At 33.6% G+C, this 20448-nt stretch overlaps 2 protein-coding genes and 1 long non-coding RNA gene across 4 annotated transcripts in view; 1 reads left to right on the top strand and 2 right to left on the bottom strand.

The window, feature by feature from the left end:
- Positions 1-20448, bottom strand: part of LOC125776202 (uncharacterized) — an 85282-nt gene that overhangs the window by 59857 nt on the left and 4977 nt on the right. The window lies entirely within an intron of this gene.
- LOC125776189 (jerky protein homolog-like) lies at positions 234-1440 on the bottom strand. Its single transcript, XM_049447148.1, has one exon. The coding sequence runs from the start codon at positions 1300-1302 to the stop codon at positions 634-636; it is 669 nt and encodes a 222-aa protein (XP_049303105.1). The 5' UTR covers positions 1303-1440; the 3' UTR covers positions 234-633.
- On the top strand, positions 6185-14710 carry LOC105223096 (mucin-3A). The gene is made up of 3 exons (XM_011200719.4): positions 6185-6541; positions 12634-13128; positions 14172-14710. The coding sequence occupies exons 1-3, from the start codon at positions 6478-6480 to the stop codon at positions 14378-14380; spliced, it is 768 nt and encodes a 255-aa protein (XP_011199021.1). The 5' UTR covers positions 6185-6477; the 3' UTR covers positions 14381-14710.

A 20448-nucleotide genomic window follows, 5' to 3' on the forward strand; every position in this document is an offset into this window, starting at 1 on the left:
ATCAAACTTCTAAGTCAACGATTGAACACAGGTCTTTCTATGCTACTTGTACTGCTGCACCTTTGTATGACAGTTTTTTAAGAAAAATTTTCCACAAATATTTTTACTTGCAACTTTATAAAAAACATTTTTTTTTATCCAAAAATTCATATTCTTGCGGTTGCATACTCCTAAAATTTCGTTAGAATTTTAATGAACTCAAACATGCACTTCTGTGTGTTTTTTGATGCATTTAATACTGATAAGGTCGGTCCTTCACAAAAAGCATGATTCATGCGATAATTGTGGTCAGTTTAAAAGTAATTTTGATAAAAGTTGGAGAAATAATTAACGAGCCTGTTAGAAAAAAAGAAACTTCTGCGTCTCGTTGCATTTAAAATAAGTTTTTTGGTTGTACAGTAGAATCGCGAAAAAGTTAACAAAAATGTCCCAAGGTTGTTTTCCTTTTCCGAAATATTAACTTTTCCAAAGGGGTTTCGATTTTGAAAAAAAAAAAAAAAACACGGAAATAAACATAATTTTGGTGATATAATACGTTCAATTTATTTGCATGACTGACTTTTACTCTTAACAAAACATAACTTAGATTTAGTTTGTACTTTTTCACATTATACATACACGCATATGTACATATTAATTTGCAAGGGCTGGTTTAAAGAAGCGGTCGAGACTTGTTTGTTTCTTTTCTTTTGTGTAATAGCTCCTGACAATTTTCGTACGCATATTAATAAGATGTGATATCTGATTTGCATCATTATTGTTTTCATACCACTTTATCAAGGTATTGATGCATTCAACTGCTTCGGAAAAACTGACTTTCTGTTTTTGCATATCTTCCTCGGCAACTGGTTCTTCATCTTCATTGTCAGACACTTCGAAATCTTCATCATCTTCCGTATTTTGATAGTCGTTCCAATTTTCGATGTCTTCACTGCTGACGTCAACACCACCCACCTTGGACAATAACGATTGTACCTCTCGAAGTGTATCATCGTGAGAACTATTTGATCTAATCAATGTAAGCAATGGAATTTCGTCTTCGCTGTCGTATTGATCATCGTCCCACTCTTTTATATTTTTCCAAGCTTTTATAAGCACAGCTCTTGGCAATTCATCCCATGCTAATTTAAGCAGCAAGATGGCATCACGAATTGAATGTCCTTTCAAAATATTCTCAACCGGAATGTTTTCTTGTGCAACAATGTTCCATAACAGTTTAGCCCGGTATTCTAACTTGACCAGTCTTATGGGATTTTGATCCATGGGCTGCAAAACAGCTGTCACGTTAGGTGGTAAAAGCATTGCCGCAATGTTTCCATCATCTGACTGTAACTTGTCAATTGGCTTATGTGCAGTACAGTTGTCAATCAGCAATAATGCCCTTGGTGGTAAATTGTTTTCAGCAGAAAAAACCTGACAAATATTTTGGCACACTTAAGAATTTTAAAGGATAGAAAAAATAAATTTACCTGATTAATAAAGGAATGATGGAACCAGCGGAAGAATAGCTCTGAATTCATCCAAGACTTTTGCGAGTTAGCATATTCCAATGGGTTTTCAAACCCCTTGAAGCAACGGGGGTTTGCGGATTTACCAATTATCAATGGTTTCAACTTATGCGAACCATCTGCGTTCGCACACAACATAAATGTGATTCTATCCTTTGCTATTTTTCGGCCAGGTGCCGTCTTTTCGTTTGCCGCGACAAATGTTTTATTGGGCAGGAAACGATAAAATAATCCAGATTCATCTGCGTTATAAAGCTGCATGTCCGAAATTTCCATTTCATTAATTTTTGCCCGCAAATTATGAATGAACGGTGTTATTCCTGACTTGTCGCTTGAGAGGATTTTCCCACAAATTTTTAAGTGGCGAATACCGAATCTTTTCTTGAAATTTGCAAGCCATCCATCACTTGCATGTAAAGTTTTCTTGGTTGCAACTTCATGTGTGTTTGCCACTGCCTCCAAAATTTCATGACGTTTTTTCTTTATTTTTGAGATGGCCGCCTTAGATGCATTATAATCCAACGCCAATCGATTTCCATGAATACCTTCATCGAGTTTTCTTAAAATCTCAGCTTTTTGATGCAAATTTAATCTGATTTGCAATGATATTCTCTGCTTTGTTGGCATTTTTTAACACACTAACCACAAACAACTCGCAAGTTTAAACGCTCATGACACACTACGTACTATGTATGTACCTCGCGACACCGACTATATTTTTTTACATAGAAATTCGGGGAATACATAGCAATGAGGGGAATACCCGAGCTTGTTTTTCTTGCCAAACAAACGGTTGGGTTTGAAAAAATAGAAAAGCTCACAAAAGTTAACCCAAAGTTAACTTTTTAGAGCAGTACGTGGACGCTCAAAATCGGTAAACTTAGCCGAAGGTTTAACTTTCTCGCGAGTTAACTTTTGCGCGATTCTACTGTACACACATTTGCATAAGGAATTTTTTGGGGGAAAAATACCACAAATATTTTTATTGCAACTTTATAAAAGGCACTTTTTTATCCAAAAATTCATATTCTTGCGGTTGCATACTCCTAAAATTTCGTTAGAATTTTAATCAACTCAAACATGCACTTCTGTGTGTTTTTTGATGCATTTAATACTGATAAGTTCGGTCCCTCACAAAAAGCATGATTCATGCGATAATTGTGGTCAGTTCAAAAGTAATTTTGATAAAAGTAAAATATTTGCTATATTATATTAAAAAAAATCATTAATTTAATTTAAATACGGGTCCGTAGCCAAATAAAATTAAAATCACAATGTGTTAGATTTCCTTCTACCCAGATACGACTAATTTGAGGCACGTTTCTACATGCGACATTACCGAATGGTGAAATAAACCCACATAATATGTAACGGTAAGATAAGAATCCATGTCTTAAGGCAGTTCTTTATATTGGCAACGCTTTTAGTATAAGATATGCATATTTTGTACTTACAAAAGATTAATTAATGAAATGAATTCAAATATTTTTTATGCGAGGTATTTTAAATATGACAATCGATCACCGATAAATTTTACATACTAAAACTGTACTTAGAATTGATAATTGATTAATACATATTAAATTATATTAAATTTACATATTCTGACAATTTTCTATAAAATACTGCCCAGTTCCAGGTAAATGTTTTTAATCACAAGAACACCACATGAGTGATATAGTTTCAAGCTACCTAATATTTTAATATTTGAGGTTAAATCGGATAGAAGTAGATGATTAATGTGGTCTTTATACGATTTAAGTGGTTTCACCAAAATATATACGAGTAAAGCGTTTCAGTTTAAAAAAAGATAATGGCATTTTCATAAGTAATAGCTTCTACTTATATAATGCCTCGACAGTGATTTATGTAAATGGTTTGAAGTAGAATAGCACTTCACGATTTACGAAAAATCCGAAATTTTTAAATATTCAACTCAGAAATGCGGTGGTTGATACGTATGTATACATTTGAGCTCGATAACTTCAACAGATTATATACAGTTTACCGGGAACTTCTCATGGATTATAATAATTGATCATTAAATATTTAATTAAGCAAACTGCTCCGTATTTTTCGACAAATTTTGGAACTTAGTTCGATTTGCTTGGTTAGCTTAGAAGAAAAATTCCAGTTTTGAATAATACTATGGAAATTCGACCTCCTCAGATCAATTTCCGTGGTTAGCTTGGAAGAAAATTTCTAGTTTGAATAGCACTATGGAAATTCGAACTCCTTGGACCAATTCCATTACTTAGTTTGGAAGAAAAATTCCAGTTTTGACATGAAATCTTATTAGCTATTTTATAAAAGTAAATATTTTTTATAAGACTGTGCCCAACCAGCAATCCTAAGTTCAGCCATTTTATATGTTACTCGCTGACGGAAAACTAGATTAGGTTAGGATAGATCGCAGGGTTGATCCAAAATCGATGAATCTCTTTGGAACGATATTCGCCCTTTGTGTTACTCACGGATTCCTTAAGGTATATCGCCAGATCCTCATACATCGACGAATTAATTAAGGCGATTAATATCGCCAAAGGTGTGAATACAGAGATATTTAAATCTTAGTCTGACAAAAGCCAGGCAATAAAGCACTAAGTGACAAGTTGAACCTATCTCGCATGTCTGCACACAGCTTTGGCAAAGAATGTCCGACAGAATATATAGAGCCGCACCGGCTACATATAATTGTGCTTAGATTGACTTTGCTAAGAGCCAGTAGTCCGAACGACCTCCTACGGTTCACTATGGGCCAGAAGGATCACAAGTTCGCTCAACTTCTGATTGTTGACCAGCGTTTTATGAGCTCACTGGAGGTCCAAAGGGCTAACGCCAAAAGTCATCGAAAAACCGACTCATTTTCAAATTAATGAAAATGGGAAAAGGGTTGCCTTCCTACCCTACCAAGCTCAAGGGCTTTGCAGTTTCCGGCGATTCCGTGGTGACAATGGCGGCCCCCATGCAAGTCTAATATGAAAATAGCTTGAAGCTACTGCATATGAGATCATGCACTCTTTGAATAGTTTTGACTGCACAGTCAGCGAGCTCAAAGCCAGTACAGCCGATGAAAAACTAACTGAAATAATTATTTTATATAAGCTAATGGAGAGCGGAGGAGAGTGTCTCATCCGAGACTCCGAGGAAAAACGACTGGCACGCTGTTGTAAACTCGGCTATAACCGCGTAAACTGTGTCTACGCCAATAAAGAGGAAAAATGAAGAGCGGAACATCAAATGTTACATATATATATGTAGTATATAGAGATATAAAGAAAGAGTTCACTTTTTGCCTTATACATATTTCTAACAACTTTTGAAATAATTTTTGAAAATCTTTCTATTACATTTTGACTCTCTGCGCAGCCATATAAAAATCTAGTTACACGATACTAAATTCCGCGCAAACGTTGTCGCTATAAATAAGCTTCATTTTTTTTAGTTTCAAATTAAAAACAGACATAACAAAGTTCACTTTCAACCAACACAGGTTCTAAAAGCCTACGCACTTGTCAGTACGCCTTCTAACAGTGCGATCAGCGTCCAAACGCGGAAAATATGGTTAAGTTGGCAAATCAAGAAAGTTCAAAAATTAAAGAGCGCTTCTATGGCTTTTTGTTTTTGATTTCTGTTCTACAAATCGCATGACGCACAGCTGCGCGCTGAACGTTGAACGCAGGTAGTCACATAATATGCAGCTTACTACATGTGTTACGTCACATGAGAGAACCCGTGAACTGACAATGACTGTTCGTTGACATTTGGAAGTCGAGACAGCGGTAAACCTGGTCACAATTAATTGGCAATATTGTCATATTGAGCAGCGATTGTGAGATAAAATAATAAAAGTTAAATGCAGAAATCACAGACAGACACAAAAGAAAAACACAATACAAACAGCAAGCAAATACAATGCAAATCAAAAAAGCAAAAATAACGCAAATCAAGAAGTAAAAACAACGCAAATCAAGAAGCAAAAGCAACACAAACAGTAAGCATATGACAATCACACTTTTCAATGCATTTTTTGCGGAATTTTTGCTTTTGTTTCTGCTGTGCTTTATTTGCGGTGGCGGGATTTTTCACCACCCCCCCTGCCATGCTCATGAAAAAAGTTACCGGTATTTACAGAAGGCATACCCAAAACTCAGCTGTTTCATGCTTTTATAATTAGCAAATCGCTCACTGTGTGCCGCCGCGCTGTGCTCCGCTGCCGCACTTGGCTTCACTTTTACTGCCGCTTGCCGCTTGCCGCTTTTTGCTTTTATTTTATTTCATTTTATTTTTATCAAAAATAATTTTTACGCTGATAATAATAATAAAAGTGGTATTACCCCGTTGGGTCAGTTAATATGCATAATTGCCAAAATTAGCTCAGCAGCGAGTAGAGTGTCAGCCACAAGGCGCTCAATCGAAGTGAAAAAGAGTGTACGAGAGCGCTAAAAAGACCGTAGAGTATAAACGGTGCGAATGTGAGCGGAAGCGGGGGCTACTGTAGAACAGTAGCTGGCAGTTGCGCTCAGTAACGTTCGTAAATGACGCGCTGCGATCGGCCATATAATACATACACTCGTACATATGCATGTATTGCACCGCTGGACAGCTGACAATGTCAGCAGTGTGTTGAGAACGCTTTAAAGCACGGGAAATACATATAAAAACTTTCAATGGGATCACAAGATTTTCAGTTAATTTTTGAAATTCACAAACGGCGGTTGACGCGCACAAGCAAAGTGAAGTAACAAGGATAACTACACTTAAATAAGGATCGAAATAATATTTTATTTGCGTTGGTTTGTGTTGCTCGTGTCATCTCGCATTTCTTGCAGCAGATCTAGCAACTAGATTGCTTTTAAGGAATTAAGAAAATATAAAAATTAATATAAATTAGATTAAAATTAAAATTAATCGAAGAAAAATCTCATTTTCAACTATTTTAATAAATCAAAACCACTACAAATACAAAATGCAACAAATTACAAATATAAGAAAATTGACGGGCTTCCTGTTGCTTGCGTGCATAGTACACGGTAATTTACACTATTTAATAAAATAAAAATAAACTGTTTTATTAGTGTTAAAAAATGTGTGGCAATAATTGACAAAAAACGAACAAAATTGAACAAATCAAATAATTCAGCGGCACAAAAATTATTATTCGAAAGTGATTGGCGCAAAATTTTCCTCAGCGAGACCTCTATGTGTATCAACTAAGGGTTAATAATGTGAAAGAAGTAGTTATAAGTACAATAAGTGAACGAGTTTTATTTAAAAAAGGCTTAAAGGAGTTATATAAGTACAATCAGTGATTAAGTTTTATTTAAGAAAAAACTTAAAGGATTTTTGTAGGTCACGTGGTGCTTGGTTCAACATTTTTTGACCACAAGTTCAAGTTATGACTTCAAAATAGCAATGAAGGTTTAGTTTTCATGATTAACAAACTGTTGAGTGCCGCCGAAAACAAATCAAATATCAGAAAGTGAGTGAGCCAAGTTTTAAGGAAGCAGTAGAGATCTCCATGAACATTTTAGATACTCAAGAGTGTGGCACATTTCAGTTTCTTGGTTTCAAAATGCTAAAAAACCAGATGCTTTTGACTTTTATTACTTACCGATACTTTCAAGTACTCTACGGAGGCGGGAGACGGAAAATTTGTGTTTTGGTTTGCCGAGCATCTGGCAGTTTTGGAATTCTAAAACTAAACTTGGCTCACAAGCCACAAGCAATAAAATATTGAAAGTATGGACTATAATATTGGGTAGTTGAAAAAGTATTTTCGTATTTTGTCAATACCAGATATCAGATGTCGTTGTCAGTTCCGCAGATAATTGAGAACACAATGAAATACGATAAAAATAGTACCAATATCATGGCCAATGTACCAATGTCTTCAAATTCAAATTATGATTAAATTTTTGTAAGTTGTTGCAAAGGTACAGATTATAATTCCTCGAGGAGTCGTTGTTGAGAAGAGATCTGACCTGTACTGACCTGGCTTTGAACCACCCGTATGTTTTTTATGGCTGTTGCAAACCTTATGGGTAGATCAGCAGTAACAGGACAATAATATATTAAATAATTTTAAAGGTTTTCATAATCCAATCTACCCATAATGACCAAAATCAACCTCATATGGAGCTACGACCTCAATTTTTAAGACTGAAATAGCAATATGACTAACCACTTCTGATCTATTAGATTCATAGTCCAAAGAAACGGACGGTTATAGTTTTTATTTATAATTTCTAAAGTCACCTAGCAAAAATGTGAAGACTTTCTTAGTACAAGCAACGATATACCAGAATTTTCTAAGTTCTAAACTTCAAAAAACAACATTTTTATTTTCTAAAACCTTCCGACTAAGTTTTACACAAATACAATTTTCCAAAAAATTGCTTGGAATGCTGCTGTGAAGAATATTCGCTTCATCAAACTTTAATTAGTGTGAATAGAACAAGCAAATTCGTATAAGTCAAATAGTTTAGATAAGATTGTTGTTGCTGTCGTATGCACATTTTTAACACGAGAACTTTGCTAAAATGCAAAAAGAAGATGCGACTTCAAGACACCCATATTAATTGTATGCAAATTAATGCAACGAAAAAGTTGATTTTTAAAGCTAAACTCCAAAGTGGGAAAAAACAATAAACCACTTTATTAGATAGTTATGGATTCTTGATAATTTCAAAATAAATCAATTACAAGTGCTGGAATTGTTTTATCTTTATGTGGGGAATTCGCAATAATGCAAATATATATGCATATATAATATGCAGCCAGTCACAATAATCTGCGAACAAACAGTAAACTGCTAATTAAATGTTACCTTACGAACACAATGGCTGGTGAACTGCAGTAAATTGAATTATGATCGAAAGAACGCATATTAATATATATACATACATACATATGTACATATGAATGCACATGCAAAATAAAAATGTGTATGAATTTATGGTCATGTAGATTTGTAAATATTCACCTTAACTGACATATTTGCCTAAGCTATTAGACACTACTTGGCAAAACGGCAACAAATTTGCTATAACCCCACTTGTTTATAAACTTTCCTATATAGTTACATACAAAAACACTAATATCACATGATTAATTCTTAAGCTGTTTGGCTAATTAACATATATGGTAAATATAATAAATGAATTTATAGGAGTGTGTTAGAATAATAAGTAAATGTTTCCGTGCTGTGAGACACGTGAAAGAAAATAATAATAAACATGTTTTGACGGCGGCAAGAAGGTTTTCCTTTTTCACTTATAAAATAAAAAGTAAGGGTTTCTATTACAAACAGTACATACTTAGTTTGTAAATATTATGCGCTTAATAGAAATAAAATATAAAAATTGGAGAATATGTACTTACAATGTAGTGAAATATGAGGGATCCCGAAACGTTGCTTTACAAAACAAGTGCTTCAAACATTTGCAGTTTTTATAAAAAAACAAACCGAAATTTTCCTTATCCCGATATTGGCTTTATAAAAATCCTGAAATTTTCATATTTTATAAAAAAGAGAAAAAGTAACAACATTAGCCCGAAATTTCGGTATTACGTAGACGGGATCCCGAAACGTTTCTTTACGTTCCATATTTATTTGTGTTTATTTAATAACTTGAAAGGTAATATGTTGACGGGATCCCGAAACATTTCTTTACGTTTCATTTTTATTTTAAAGCTCTAATACTTTTATGTAAAAAAAAATAGTGAATAAGAATACAATCCCGAAAATTATCGAGATCACAATATTGCTTTTGTAAAATCCAAAAATTTTCGATAATGGATTATTATTTTTTATAAAAAAACAAAAAAATATTATCATAAAATCCCGAAATTTCGGTATTAAATAGACGGAATCCCGAAGCATTACTTTACGTTGCAAGCGTATTTTAATGCTCTAAAGTGCTTAATTTTTTCTAAACAAAAAACATTAAAAAAACCAATTTTGAAAACTTTCGGGATCACGATATTCATTTTGTAAATTCCCTAAATTCCGTTAATACACTTACTTTTTTATAAAAAATTAAAATAGTAATAATATAATCCCGAAATTTCGGTACTACGTTGACGGGATCCCGAAACGTTGCTTTACCTTCCATATTCATTTTAATACCCTAATATTTTTAATTCAAAAAAACAGTAGTAAAAATGTAATCCCGAAATTTTGCGGGACTCCGATATCGATTTTGCAAAACACCAAATTTCTTTAATGCAAAATAGTTTAAAACTAAATTATCTACATTTTTTTATTTAAATAAAATTAGTCATACTATTTATGTATGTTCATATAAAAATTATAGCTCACACATACATATGTACATACATATGTACGCTTGTATATGTGTAAATATTTATGTACATACATATACATACATACATGTAGTTCTATGCACATAAAGTAAGAGGTAAAAGTAGTTTGACACTCAATATACGCATTTGGCAATCAACATTTGTAAAAGTGCTTGCAAAGCGTTTCAAGTTAATAATTATATTGCCATACATTTGCCTTTTAGCATTTACCTATTTATAATGAATGGCAGTTGAGAAAGATACAGACATAAAAAAATAGGTAATAAACAATAACACATTCTCATATTACTTTGTTTTGTAATAACAAATAGTGGCCAACGAAAATATATTTCAATATGCCAAAAACAGTATTTTTGCCTACAAGACATACCCAGCAAGAAATTCGATACATTTGAGATATTACCAAAAAGTCAAGAATTTACGAAAGCATAGACCTGAAGTAGAATTATTTACATAGATTATTGTAGTTTGTGCTATATTTATTTATATTTTTTTCTTGTAATGTTTCACTCTATATTCAGTCATATTTTGTAGGAGTGGTGGTAAGCGAGGCGGTAAAATATAACCCTTTGTACCCATAATTTAGTGGTGTTGACTGATTCTCCCATTATCTTTTTTTCTAAACTAACTGTTTCCATTCAGTGTTTAATTTAACACTTAGTTTTTAATTTAAACATTTCTTCATACATTACCATATATACTATTATCATTTCCTACGCGGCCTTTACAGCATTATGACATACAAATAATTATATGTTAAATTCAAGCGTGGGGAAATTTTACCAGCAATACAATGTCGACTAAAATAAATTATTCAAATTCTTTGAAAAGGCTGCATAAATTATTATTAATAATTTATGTTCAAGTAATTGCTAGCCTTCAACTTAAGAGAAAATAATTAAAATATATAATCAACTGGAATGTTAGAAATATACTTAAACGAAGCAAATAAGTTATGCAAAACACATTTTTCATAGTATAGTACTAAGTATAAGTAACTATAAAAGTAAATTTTTCCACTTGAGAACTGGAAACCACAATTTCGTGTATTTTAAAAAAACGTGTTTGATTTTTGATGAAAAAATTATAAAAATTTTTAATTACTGCATTATCAATACTGCTTTGAATGGGCACCAATGTCATTCACAAAGACATATTAGTATCGTGAAATATATAGTATATATTGGGTAGTCGAAAAAGTATTTTCGTATTTCCAATCTAACTTCATAAGTATATACATAAACTTTTAGAAACGGTCATATTAAAAAAAGACCTTATTCAACAATAATCAGTACTTTTTCTGCAGACTTTCCGACAGCACAATACATTACCAAGAGTGAAATAAAACTTCAGAACAAAATATATAAAAAACAATATGAAAAAAATCTGCGCTAACCAAGCTGTCAATCACCTGGTTATACATACATATCTATGTATGTCTGTTTTTATGTACCTTTACTTCTTTGTTGTTGCAAGTCAAATATTTAACCCGACAAGTGCGCCTTTCTTGCCTTTAACTCTTCCCTTTGTGTTCTTTGTCTTCACAACGTACTGGCGGTAAACAAAGCAGGAGTGACAGTTGTTAAAATTGTCATGATAATAGTGAAGATCAACAGATGGCTAGGAAATGGAGGAAGCCCGCATAGCAGCAAGTCAGACAAAGAAAATTATGACGTCCTTTTTTGAATTTATTTTAAAAATTAAATAAAATAGTTAAGCAAATTGAAAATATATTGACAAAATAAGGAATAACGTGAAATAATTCAGCGAATGTCAGTTATTTTGAATAGAAGTAAATATTTGGTACCTAAAGGCATATCTAATGACACTAAACTCTGAGGAAGTTCATATGATAAAGTTCAGAAATAAAAATTATCAAAATGTTAAATATTTTAGCAAAAAATTTAATATAATTTATGAATTCTTTGTGAATATTGTGGCAAACTTGTGCTAGTTCGACGAACTGAGTTAAACAACTCTTTATTGCTGAGAATGATGTATGAAAAGAAGTTTGTGGTTTTAAAAAGTTGCATAAAATACCAAAATTTTTATAAATATTAAGAGCGCTGACCTCAACCCTTATCTTTTTTAATATTTGATCGCACATAATAATTATGTAAACCACATAATCGTGAAAACCACAAAACAGCATACACAATTTTCGATAACAAAAATCCCAAAATCGCTGTTGAAAAAAGTGTTGCCAAAAACTAAAAAAGAATCCCCTTTATTCAGTTTTGGGAACTTTCACCGCAAAAGCACTCTTGGGTGTAGTAATGACTTACATATCGCTCATTTAATGCAAGACCGGCATAAATCAAAAAACGTGATTTTTGAGTTAATGCTGCAGAATTGTTCGTTATATCATACTTCATGTTGAATGAAAAATTCATATGAATACCTCTTATATGCTCCGGTTGAGAAGAGGTGTAAGGTTGGAGTCACCGTGTAAGGTTGGAGTCAGTTGAAAACTTTTAACGCGTTTTCTGGAAAATCGATTTTTTTGAGTTATGCCGGTCTTGCAGCAAATGAGCGATATAGTATGAAGCATAAGGTTCGGTGAGATTAAATATTTCGAAGAACAAATATTTTTTTTTAAGATAAAGCATAATAAAAATCTTTTTCAATAAAAAAAAATATAATTAATATTGTGAAAACTACACACCACAGTATTCTTTTAGTATTTTATTTAAAAAATTTAGAACAGCACAACTTTAAATATACATCCCTTTTGTAAATCAAGAAAGTAATCTTAACTCTCTTTTAACACTCTCCACCATACTCTCTACTTCTGCAGCATGCCACAGTGCCACAGTCACCTCTACCACACCACTCATGTGTTATGTTTGCGAGAATTGTGCGAAGATTACAAAAGAAACACCACTCGTAGCATGCGATGCGGAATTCTTCGAACAGAGCAGCACCACACTCGCAACCACCACAGAGCTCAGCACGACCATAACAGCTGAGCCAACAACGGACAGCACAACCACCACGACACTCGGCACAACACTTGCCACAACAACTACAGGCACTACCGCAGGCAGCACTACCGAAGCAGTGCCGACAGCACCTACCGTTGGTCCACCAGTAACCGTACCCACACCACCTACTGTAGGCACCGTTGCTGCTGATTTTTTGCTCACCACCGAAGTTACCGTCAGCAATAACTCCACTGAAGCGACCGTTGGCAATAACACCACCGAGAGTACAGTCGCCTATGAAGCACCCAAAGCGTTGCAGCTAGTTGGCGACAGTTACACCTACCACTGCTTTAGTGTGCAAAAGAATGGTGAGTAGCGCATCAGCTGATTGCTGGCATCAATCAGTTACATAATGAAAAATATATACATATGTATGTTAGGGTGATTCAAAAAAATTTTTTTATTTTTTTTTCAATTGGTACTCGCAAAAATAGCTTCCTAGACACCTCTAAGAAAGCCTCTCAAAATATGAGATTTTAATTGTAACGGGAAGGTCCTCCGCCTAACGGTTTTCTATTTTTTCTTATTATCAGATAGAAAAATTTATATCTCGCTTCCAACTACTTGAAAAAATATCTTGTTAATTAGGTTTTGTAGGAAATTGAATGCTCTAAAATATGGTCTTTAATGATTTTTTCGTAAACCCAACCGTTTAAAAGATATTAACGGTTGAAATTTGACTATTTTTGGAAAAATTCTTTATTTCTTATTAATTTTATAACTCAATGAAAAAAAATTATTATGAATGATGAAACTCATAGTTTTGTAGGAAATTTACTGCTCTATAAAAATGGTCTACAGTAATTTTTCGATAAAGTTAAGCGTTTACGAGATATTCATCGTCAAAAATCAGTGCATATTAGGGTGGATCAAAAAAAATAATTTTTTTTTTTCGTTTGGTACTCTGAAAAATAGGTTCCTAAGCACCTCTAAGTTAGCCCCTCCAAAAACCTATTCGTAATAATTTTTTTTCATTGAGTTATAAAATTATTAAGAAATAAAAAATTTTTCCAAAAATAGTCAAATTTCAACCGTTAATATCTTTTAAACGGTTGGGTTTACGAAAAAATCATTAAAGACCATATTTTAGAGCATTCAATTTCCTACAAAACCTAATTAACAAGATATTTTTTCAAGTAGTTGGAAGCGAGATATAAATTTTTCTATCTGATAATAAGAAAAAATAGAAAACCGTTAGGCGGAGGACCTTCCCGTTACAATTAAAATCTCGTATTTGGAGAGGCTTTCTTAGAGGTGTCTAGGAACCTATTTTTGCGAGTACCAATTGAAAAAAAAATAAAAAAAATTTTTTGAATCACCCTAATGTATGTGTTTATTTTTGTTATTGCAGTTAACGGCAGTGCGCAGATGGACCGTGGCTGCTCGCGTGTTACCACTATGGAGAGCGTTTGCGGTCAGCTGAAGGCGCAGAACAATGGCACTGAGGTGAGCAAGTGCGTACCCTGCTCGAATAACAGTTGTAACGGCAGCAGCGCGCTGGGCATTTCGCTGGGCGTGTTGATGTTCACGTTGATTGCTGCACTGCTGAGCCGGCAATAAAGTGTCGTGCTGTGCTCAAAAGTAGTGACACAAAATCAGCAAATAACAGCGTGTGTGTAGCGAAGTTAACGGTATTTTAAACCAAATAAACAAACATTTTATAAACTGTATGGCGAAAAGTGAAAAGACATACATACATACTTATATTTAAAGATGTTTACAAATAATTTAGTTTGTATTTGGAATTAAGTACGAAAATCATGCAAATCGAAATATTTAAATTTAGAATTTTACCAAAATCCTTATTGTTACCTATATTTTAATTATTGCCTAGGTTAACAAATCATTTTTACAAAATAAAAAATGAAAATTAAACAAAACAAAGTAAAATCTAATGGACTTTCTATTAATTGATTAGGGCTAAATGCTTTTTGACACGAAGAATGACGAAGTAAAACATCCGAAAAAAATAGTATATATAAAAATAGCACGAAATATTGGGTTGTCGAAAAAGTATTTTCGTATTTTGTAGATGTCGTTGCAGACGTATATCTCTAGTGTTACCAATTACATTGTGTTATACCATAAAGTGTTGGAAAGGTGTGAAGCTTAAAATACTTAGCGAAAAAAATTAAATTCGGAGAAGTTGAAAAAAAGTAAAAGCTTTTCAAAAATGAGTGAAAATAATGAAGAAATTCGCTGTATTTTGAAATTTTTTTATAAAAAAAAGGAAAGAATGCCACCCATAATGAAATTTGTTAATTTTACGGAGGCGATGCTGTTTCAGTTCGTGTAGCACAACAATTGTTCGATCGCTTCTGTTATGGAAATTTCGATTTATACTGATGAAAGTTTTACACTGATTGAATAATCTCTCTAGCAGAAAAATGGCAAAAAGTGGTCGACCAAAATGTTACTTTTTTATTCATTATTGTTCATTATAAAGGGTGATTTTTTAAGAGCTTGATAACTTTTTTTAAAAAAAAACGCATAAAATTTGCAAAATCTCATCGGTTCTTTATTTGAAACGTTAGATTGGTTCATGACATTTACTTTTTGAAGATAATTTCATTTAAATGTTGACCGCGGCTGCGTCTTAGGCGGTCCATTCGGAAAGTCCAATTTTGGGCAACTTTTTCGAGCATTTCGGCCGGAATAGCCCGAATTTCTTCGGAAATGTTGTCTTCCAAAGCTGGAATAGTTGCTGGCTTATTTCTGTAGACTTTAGACTTGACGTAGCCCCACAAAAAATAGTCTAAAGGCGTTAAATCGCATGATCTTGGTGGCCAACTTACGGGTCCATTTCTTGAGATGAATTGTTGTCCGAAGTTTTCCCTCAAATGGCCATAGAATCGCGAGCTGTGTGGCATGTAGCGCCATCTTGTTGAAACCACATGTCAACCAAGTTCAGTTCTTCCATTTTTGGCAACAAAAAGTTTGTTAGCATCGAACGATAGCGATCGCCATTCACCGTAACGTTGCGTCCAACAGCATCTTTGAAAAAATACGGTCCAATGATTCCACCAGCGTACAAACCACACCAAACAGTGCATTTTTCGGGATGCATGGGCAGTTCTTGAACGGCTTCTGGTTGCTCTTCACCCCAAATGCGGCAATTTTGCTTATTTACGTAGCCATTCAACCAGAAATGAGCCTCATCGCTGAACAAAATTTGTCGATAAAAAATTTTCGAACCGAACACTGATTTTGGTAATAAAATTCAATGATTTGCAAGCGTTGCTCGTTAGTAAGTCTATTCATGATGAAATGTCAAAGCATACTGAGCATCTTTCTCTTTGACACCATGTCTGAAATCCCACGTGATCTGTCAAATACTAATGCATGAAAATCCTAACCTCAAAAAAATCACCCGTTGAATATAAAAAATATGTTAAAAATTGATTAAAAATACGAAAAGACTTTTTCGACTACCGATATTACTTCTTCGCTGTTAAGGCTTTATTTTATATAACTATTCAATAAAAGCTTCAAGGAACATAACGCTAACATCTTTCTATCTTTAAAGTGAACTGGCTTAAAGCACAATCTTCGAAAAAGGTTACTAAAAATAAATGACTCCATGTTCCTTCAATGACCTACCATATAGGCCTCAAGAAGTCATACGACTACTGCTTCAATATGGAGTCCATATGAATATTTCGAATCATACTCGGTGTGAATTATTCTATTCGCTTGCCGGCTATTCATAAAGCAACACTGGTAAGTTACACATTTTATATTTTATGTGAAAAATTTACTTTAAATTTACTCTAAAAATTCAAAATGGCCTGCATCATCTATTATTCCAGTTCATAGTCTCTCTATAGTTAACAGAAAAAAACACTTGTAAGTTAGTTATATTCATACCACTAACGGTAAAGAGTAAGAGTGAAAATTACACTATTTTCTTCTCCTAAAGGATTAGTTTGACTATTGACCCTGTTATATACACAACTATGAAGTGAAATGATAACGGGAAAGATAAACACATAGGTACATACAACATTATTATTTAATATATGTACCTGTATGTATGTACCTTATTATTTAACCATTGATAAATCGCGTATACGCCGTGACATAATATGAACGCAAGATACCATATATTACTCATACGCAGTGACGCACTAATTTAGTTAAAATATCCTTAATTATTTAATATTTATATGCTAACCTTAAAATATGATATTAAGCAGCGTTAAGGAATATAACAATCACCTTAAAAATCGCTTGCTCGAAATCGGTTTTAGATCCATAACTCTAAGGCAAAGTTGTTCAGAATGGTCCGTAGAACATTTCACGCAGGCGCGATTTATAGTAAAAAATCGACACGGTCTACTCGTGGTGTGCAAAAGACAAAAAAAAAAATAATTTTTTTATGTTTTGATAACATACGAATTATAAATCGTTATCTCAGTTCTCCAGAAAATTACCTACCAATTTTTCGATCTGGTCAAAAATTTAATTTTTGCAGATTAAAACTACGAAAATTTGGTGCTAAACTAATTTTTTTTAAATACCAACATCTAAATTTTTTTTTTATATTTTAAGGAATTGTTTTTTAAGTTTCTAACACATGAAAGGTCGGTACATTTTTTTAATTCACAAAACTCGGCTCTTGTTTAGGCTATTACGCTGGTTGTGCCCTTAAATTAGCATAAAACAACCTGGCAGCTTTATAGTTTACAATTATATTTAAGTTTTTTGATTTTTCGAATTCAAGAATAATTGAAAACCTTTATAAGGGTTGAAAACTGTATTGAAATAATTTGTATTGAATATTTTCAGCATAGAAAAGCATTAAAATAGAAATATATGTTTGTGGCAAAGATTTAACGCTTAAAAAAGTTTACGTCAAACTGAAAATTACGGTTTACTGGGTGCAAACAAGATCCATTGTAATTTAAAGTGTCGATGGTATACGAGTATAAAGCATACCTTTAGGCTGCGAATTTTTGTAACAGAAAGCATGCTACACTTTACTTCTCTCACTAATGCCAGAGTGTTATTATCACTAATTTTGCATGAGCTGGTATAAAAGGAAAGTGTTTGGCATTTTTAGTGATAAGATACGTGTGAAAAACAAAAGTAATTTATAAATAAACGTAGATATATATTCTTACCGTGGACTATAGTCCAACATGCTTGAGTTGATTTCAATTTTATTGTTTGGAACTTTTGGCATAATAAAATGGAAATGAAAAAAGGTAAGCAAGAGAGAGCATTTTGGTATAAACACATATGTGTGTTTAAAGAGCGACTAATTATAACAACATTGAAATGTTAAGTAATTCGTAGAATCGAATTCGCGAATATTATTTGCTGATAACAATTTTTTTTTTGTGTGCTACACATTTATTTACTGTGTCTATACATGAATGTAAATATGTCTGGGTATAAATCTGAATAAAGAATGGTCAAGTGGCTGGCAAGGTGTCGTTATTGACCACTTCATTGTCGATATACGCTAAATTTAGGCCATGTACACGCACTCTGTGCACATACATATGCGTATGGAGACTTAAATTTATCAGTAGCAAAATTTATATACTTTATACTTATGCAGTGCAAACATATAGTATTTATTATGCGTTTTTTCGAGCGCACTGATATATATTGTTATTTATAGTTATTGATAAAATTTTATGTAAACAATTATTATCACAATTTTATTGTTGTTGCATATTTATCGATTAATCTTACACAATGTTTCAATGAGACGATATGAAAACGTGTTCAACTGTGTAATAAGGCTAACATATAACGGTAATGATCAAAACAACTGCACTTACAGGCCTTTCGAGAGTGGCAGTGCAAAAAAATGCAACCCTCTCTATATTTTTAAACCAGAAATTTCTCATCGTCTAAGAAGAATTGCCGGGAAAAATTACAATGTTCTGAGGATGTTCTGAAGTTGGATTATTTGTGGAAGTTTCTTCCGCGATTAAGAACACTTTGCTATCGCGAAGTACTGAGAAAGGTTAAGAGACTTTCGTGGAAAGACTTTTGCAGAAAGGCTGTCATGAATCTTCAAGGTTCAGGCGCAATCTCGTCTCCCCATCAAAGGATGGGATTGGTAACAGGACGCTGAGTAGGCATGGCACTCTTAAGCTGCTCTTAGACCTTAAAAGAGTTTGGAGGAGAGACGATATCGAAGGTCACTCAACAATGTATTGCCGGAGATAATCATTAGAGCTTCGAATGGGTTTGGGGTTGAATCGAACCTTATGCATCTTAACTTCAAACTTTTCTGCGATAGAGATATCTGGGAGTTATGTGAAGATTCTCTCGCCACCCCTCTGGATCTTAGTTATTAATGACCGCCCTTGAAAAAATCGGATGCCGAGTGATTGCCTGAGCGGACGACTTAGCTCTCATGGTTGAAAATTTCTGAATACCGTATATGAGCTAACTCGGGAATACCTTAACATCATAAGCAAATGGGCTGCGGACAACGTCCTCTCCATAAAACTTACCAAAGCCGAACTGATTTTATTTACTAGGAATTACAAAATCCCGAAGGCGTATCTATCACTAATTGGGGGGCACGTCTTCGACCTGCTGACAGAGTTAAGTACCTGAGGTCTATCTCAGACAGAAAGCTTTCGTGGCAACCCAACATAGAGGAAAGAGCAAGGAAAGAATTGGTTGTCGTATTTGTACTCACATGAGTTCGGGGTTGGCATGAGAGAGAAAAATTCGCAGAAGGAGAGGAGCGGTGAACTTTTTTAGTTATGGACCAAAGCTTTCACTTGGGTTGGTGGAGGAGTATACCTGTCGGAAACTTTCCATCAGCTACAGTTTTACGATTCCTGAGCACATCTTCCAAGCGGCAGTGGATGCTTTAAAAGTAGCAATAAATGTAATTCTCCGGGGCTTATTTAAGAGCGGTAACTATCCATTCCTAATAGCGATATTAACCGTGAGCTTGCTGGCTGTGCCCGAAGAGCAGTGAAGGGTTGTCTAGACTCCTTATCTCTAACGTCGAATTTCCTGCGGGAGAAAGCTAAAAAATTTCTAGAATTCTGAAGGCGCTATACCTTAAGAGTTTGACACTCTATAATAAGTTGTTTGGATAAAGTTTAAAAGTATTTTTCTCATAAGTTTCAATTCGCAGCTAACAAGCTTTCGTTATTAAATCGATAAAGGGAATTTCTTCCGCCATAACTAGTTCATATTAACAGTTTTAGTGTGAACATTTATTAGATAATTGATTACTTTACGATATGGCATTCATTTTACAAGCCTTTCGCCGCAATCACGATAAAAAAATCGCACACTAGCCATAAAATAACACGGGGGCCGAAACTGTAGAGAGGTAGATAGCAACATACAAAAATACCAGGTAAATATTTATTTTTATTCTTACAGGTATTAAGCTTGATTTGTATGTATTAATGTATTAATCTATATTTGTGTCAAAACAAGATGGTTGCAGCTGGTATTTAAGTAGTCTTAGTTGGATTTAACCGTCCACACTACTTTGATATATGCGTATATATATACTTTGCAAGTGGAATTTCGTTTTTAATAAACTTAAAAAAAAAAATAGGTTTGTATTTGCTTAATTAGGTGGCGCTATAAAAATTCCCAAATAACATACATGTATACACTCTCAAAGCTTTTCG

This window comes from Bactrocera dorsalis, chromosome 1 (genome assembly GCF_023373825.1).
Source record: "Bactrocera dorsalis isolate Fly_Bdor chromosome 1, ASM2337382v1, whole genome shotgun sequence".
Taxonomy (NCBI): domain Eukaryota; kingdom Metazoa; phylum Arthropoda; class Insecta; order Diptera; family Tephritidae; genus Bactrocera; species Bactrocera dorsalis.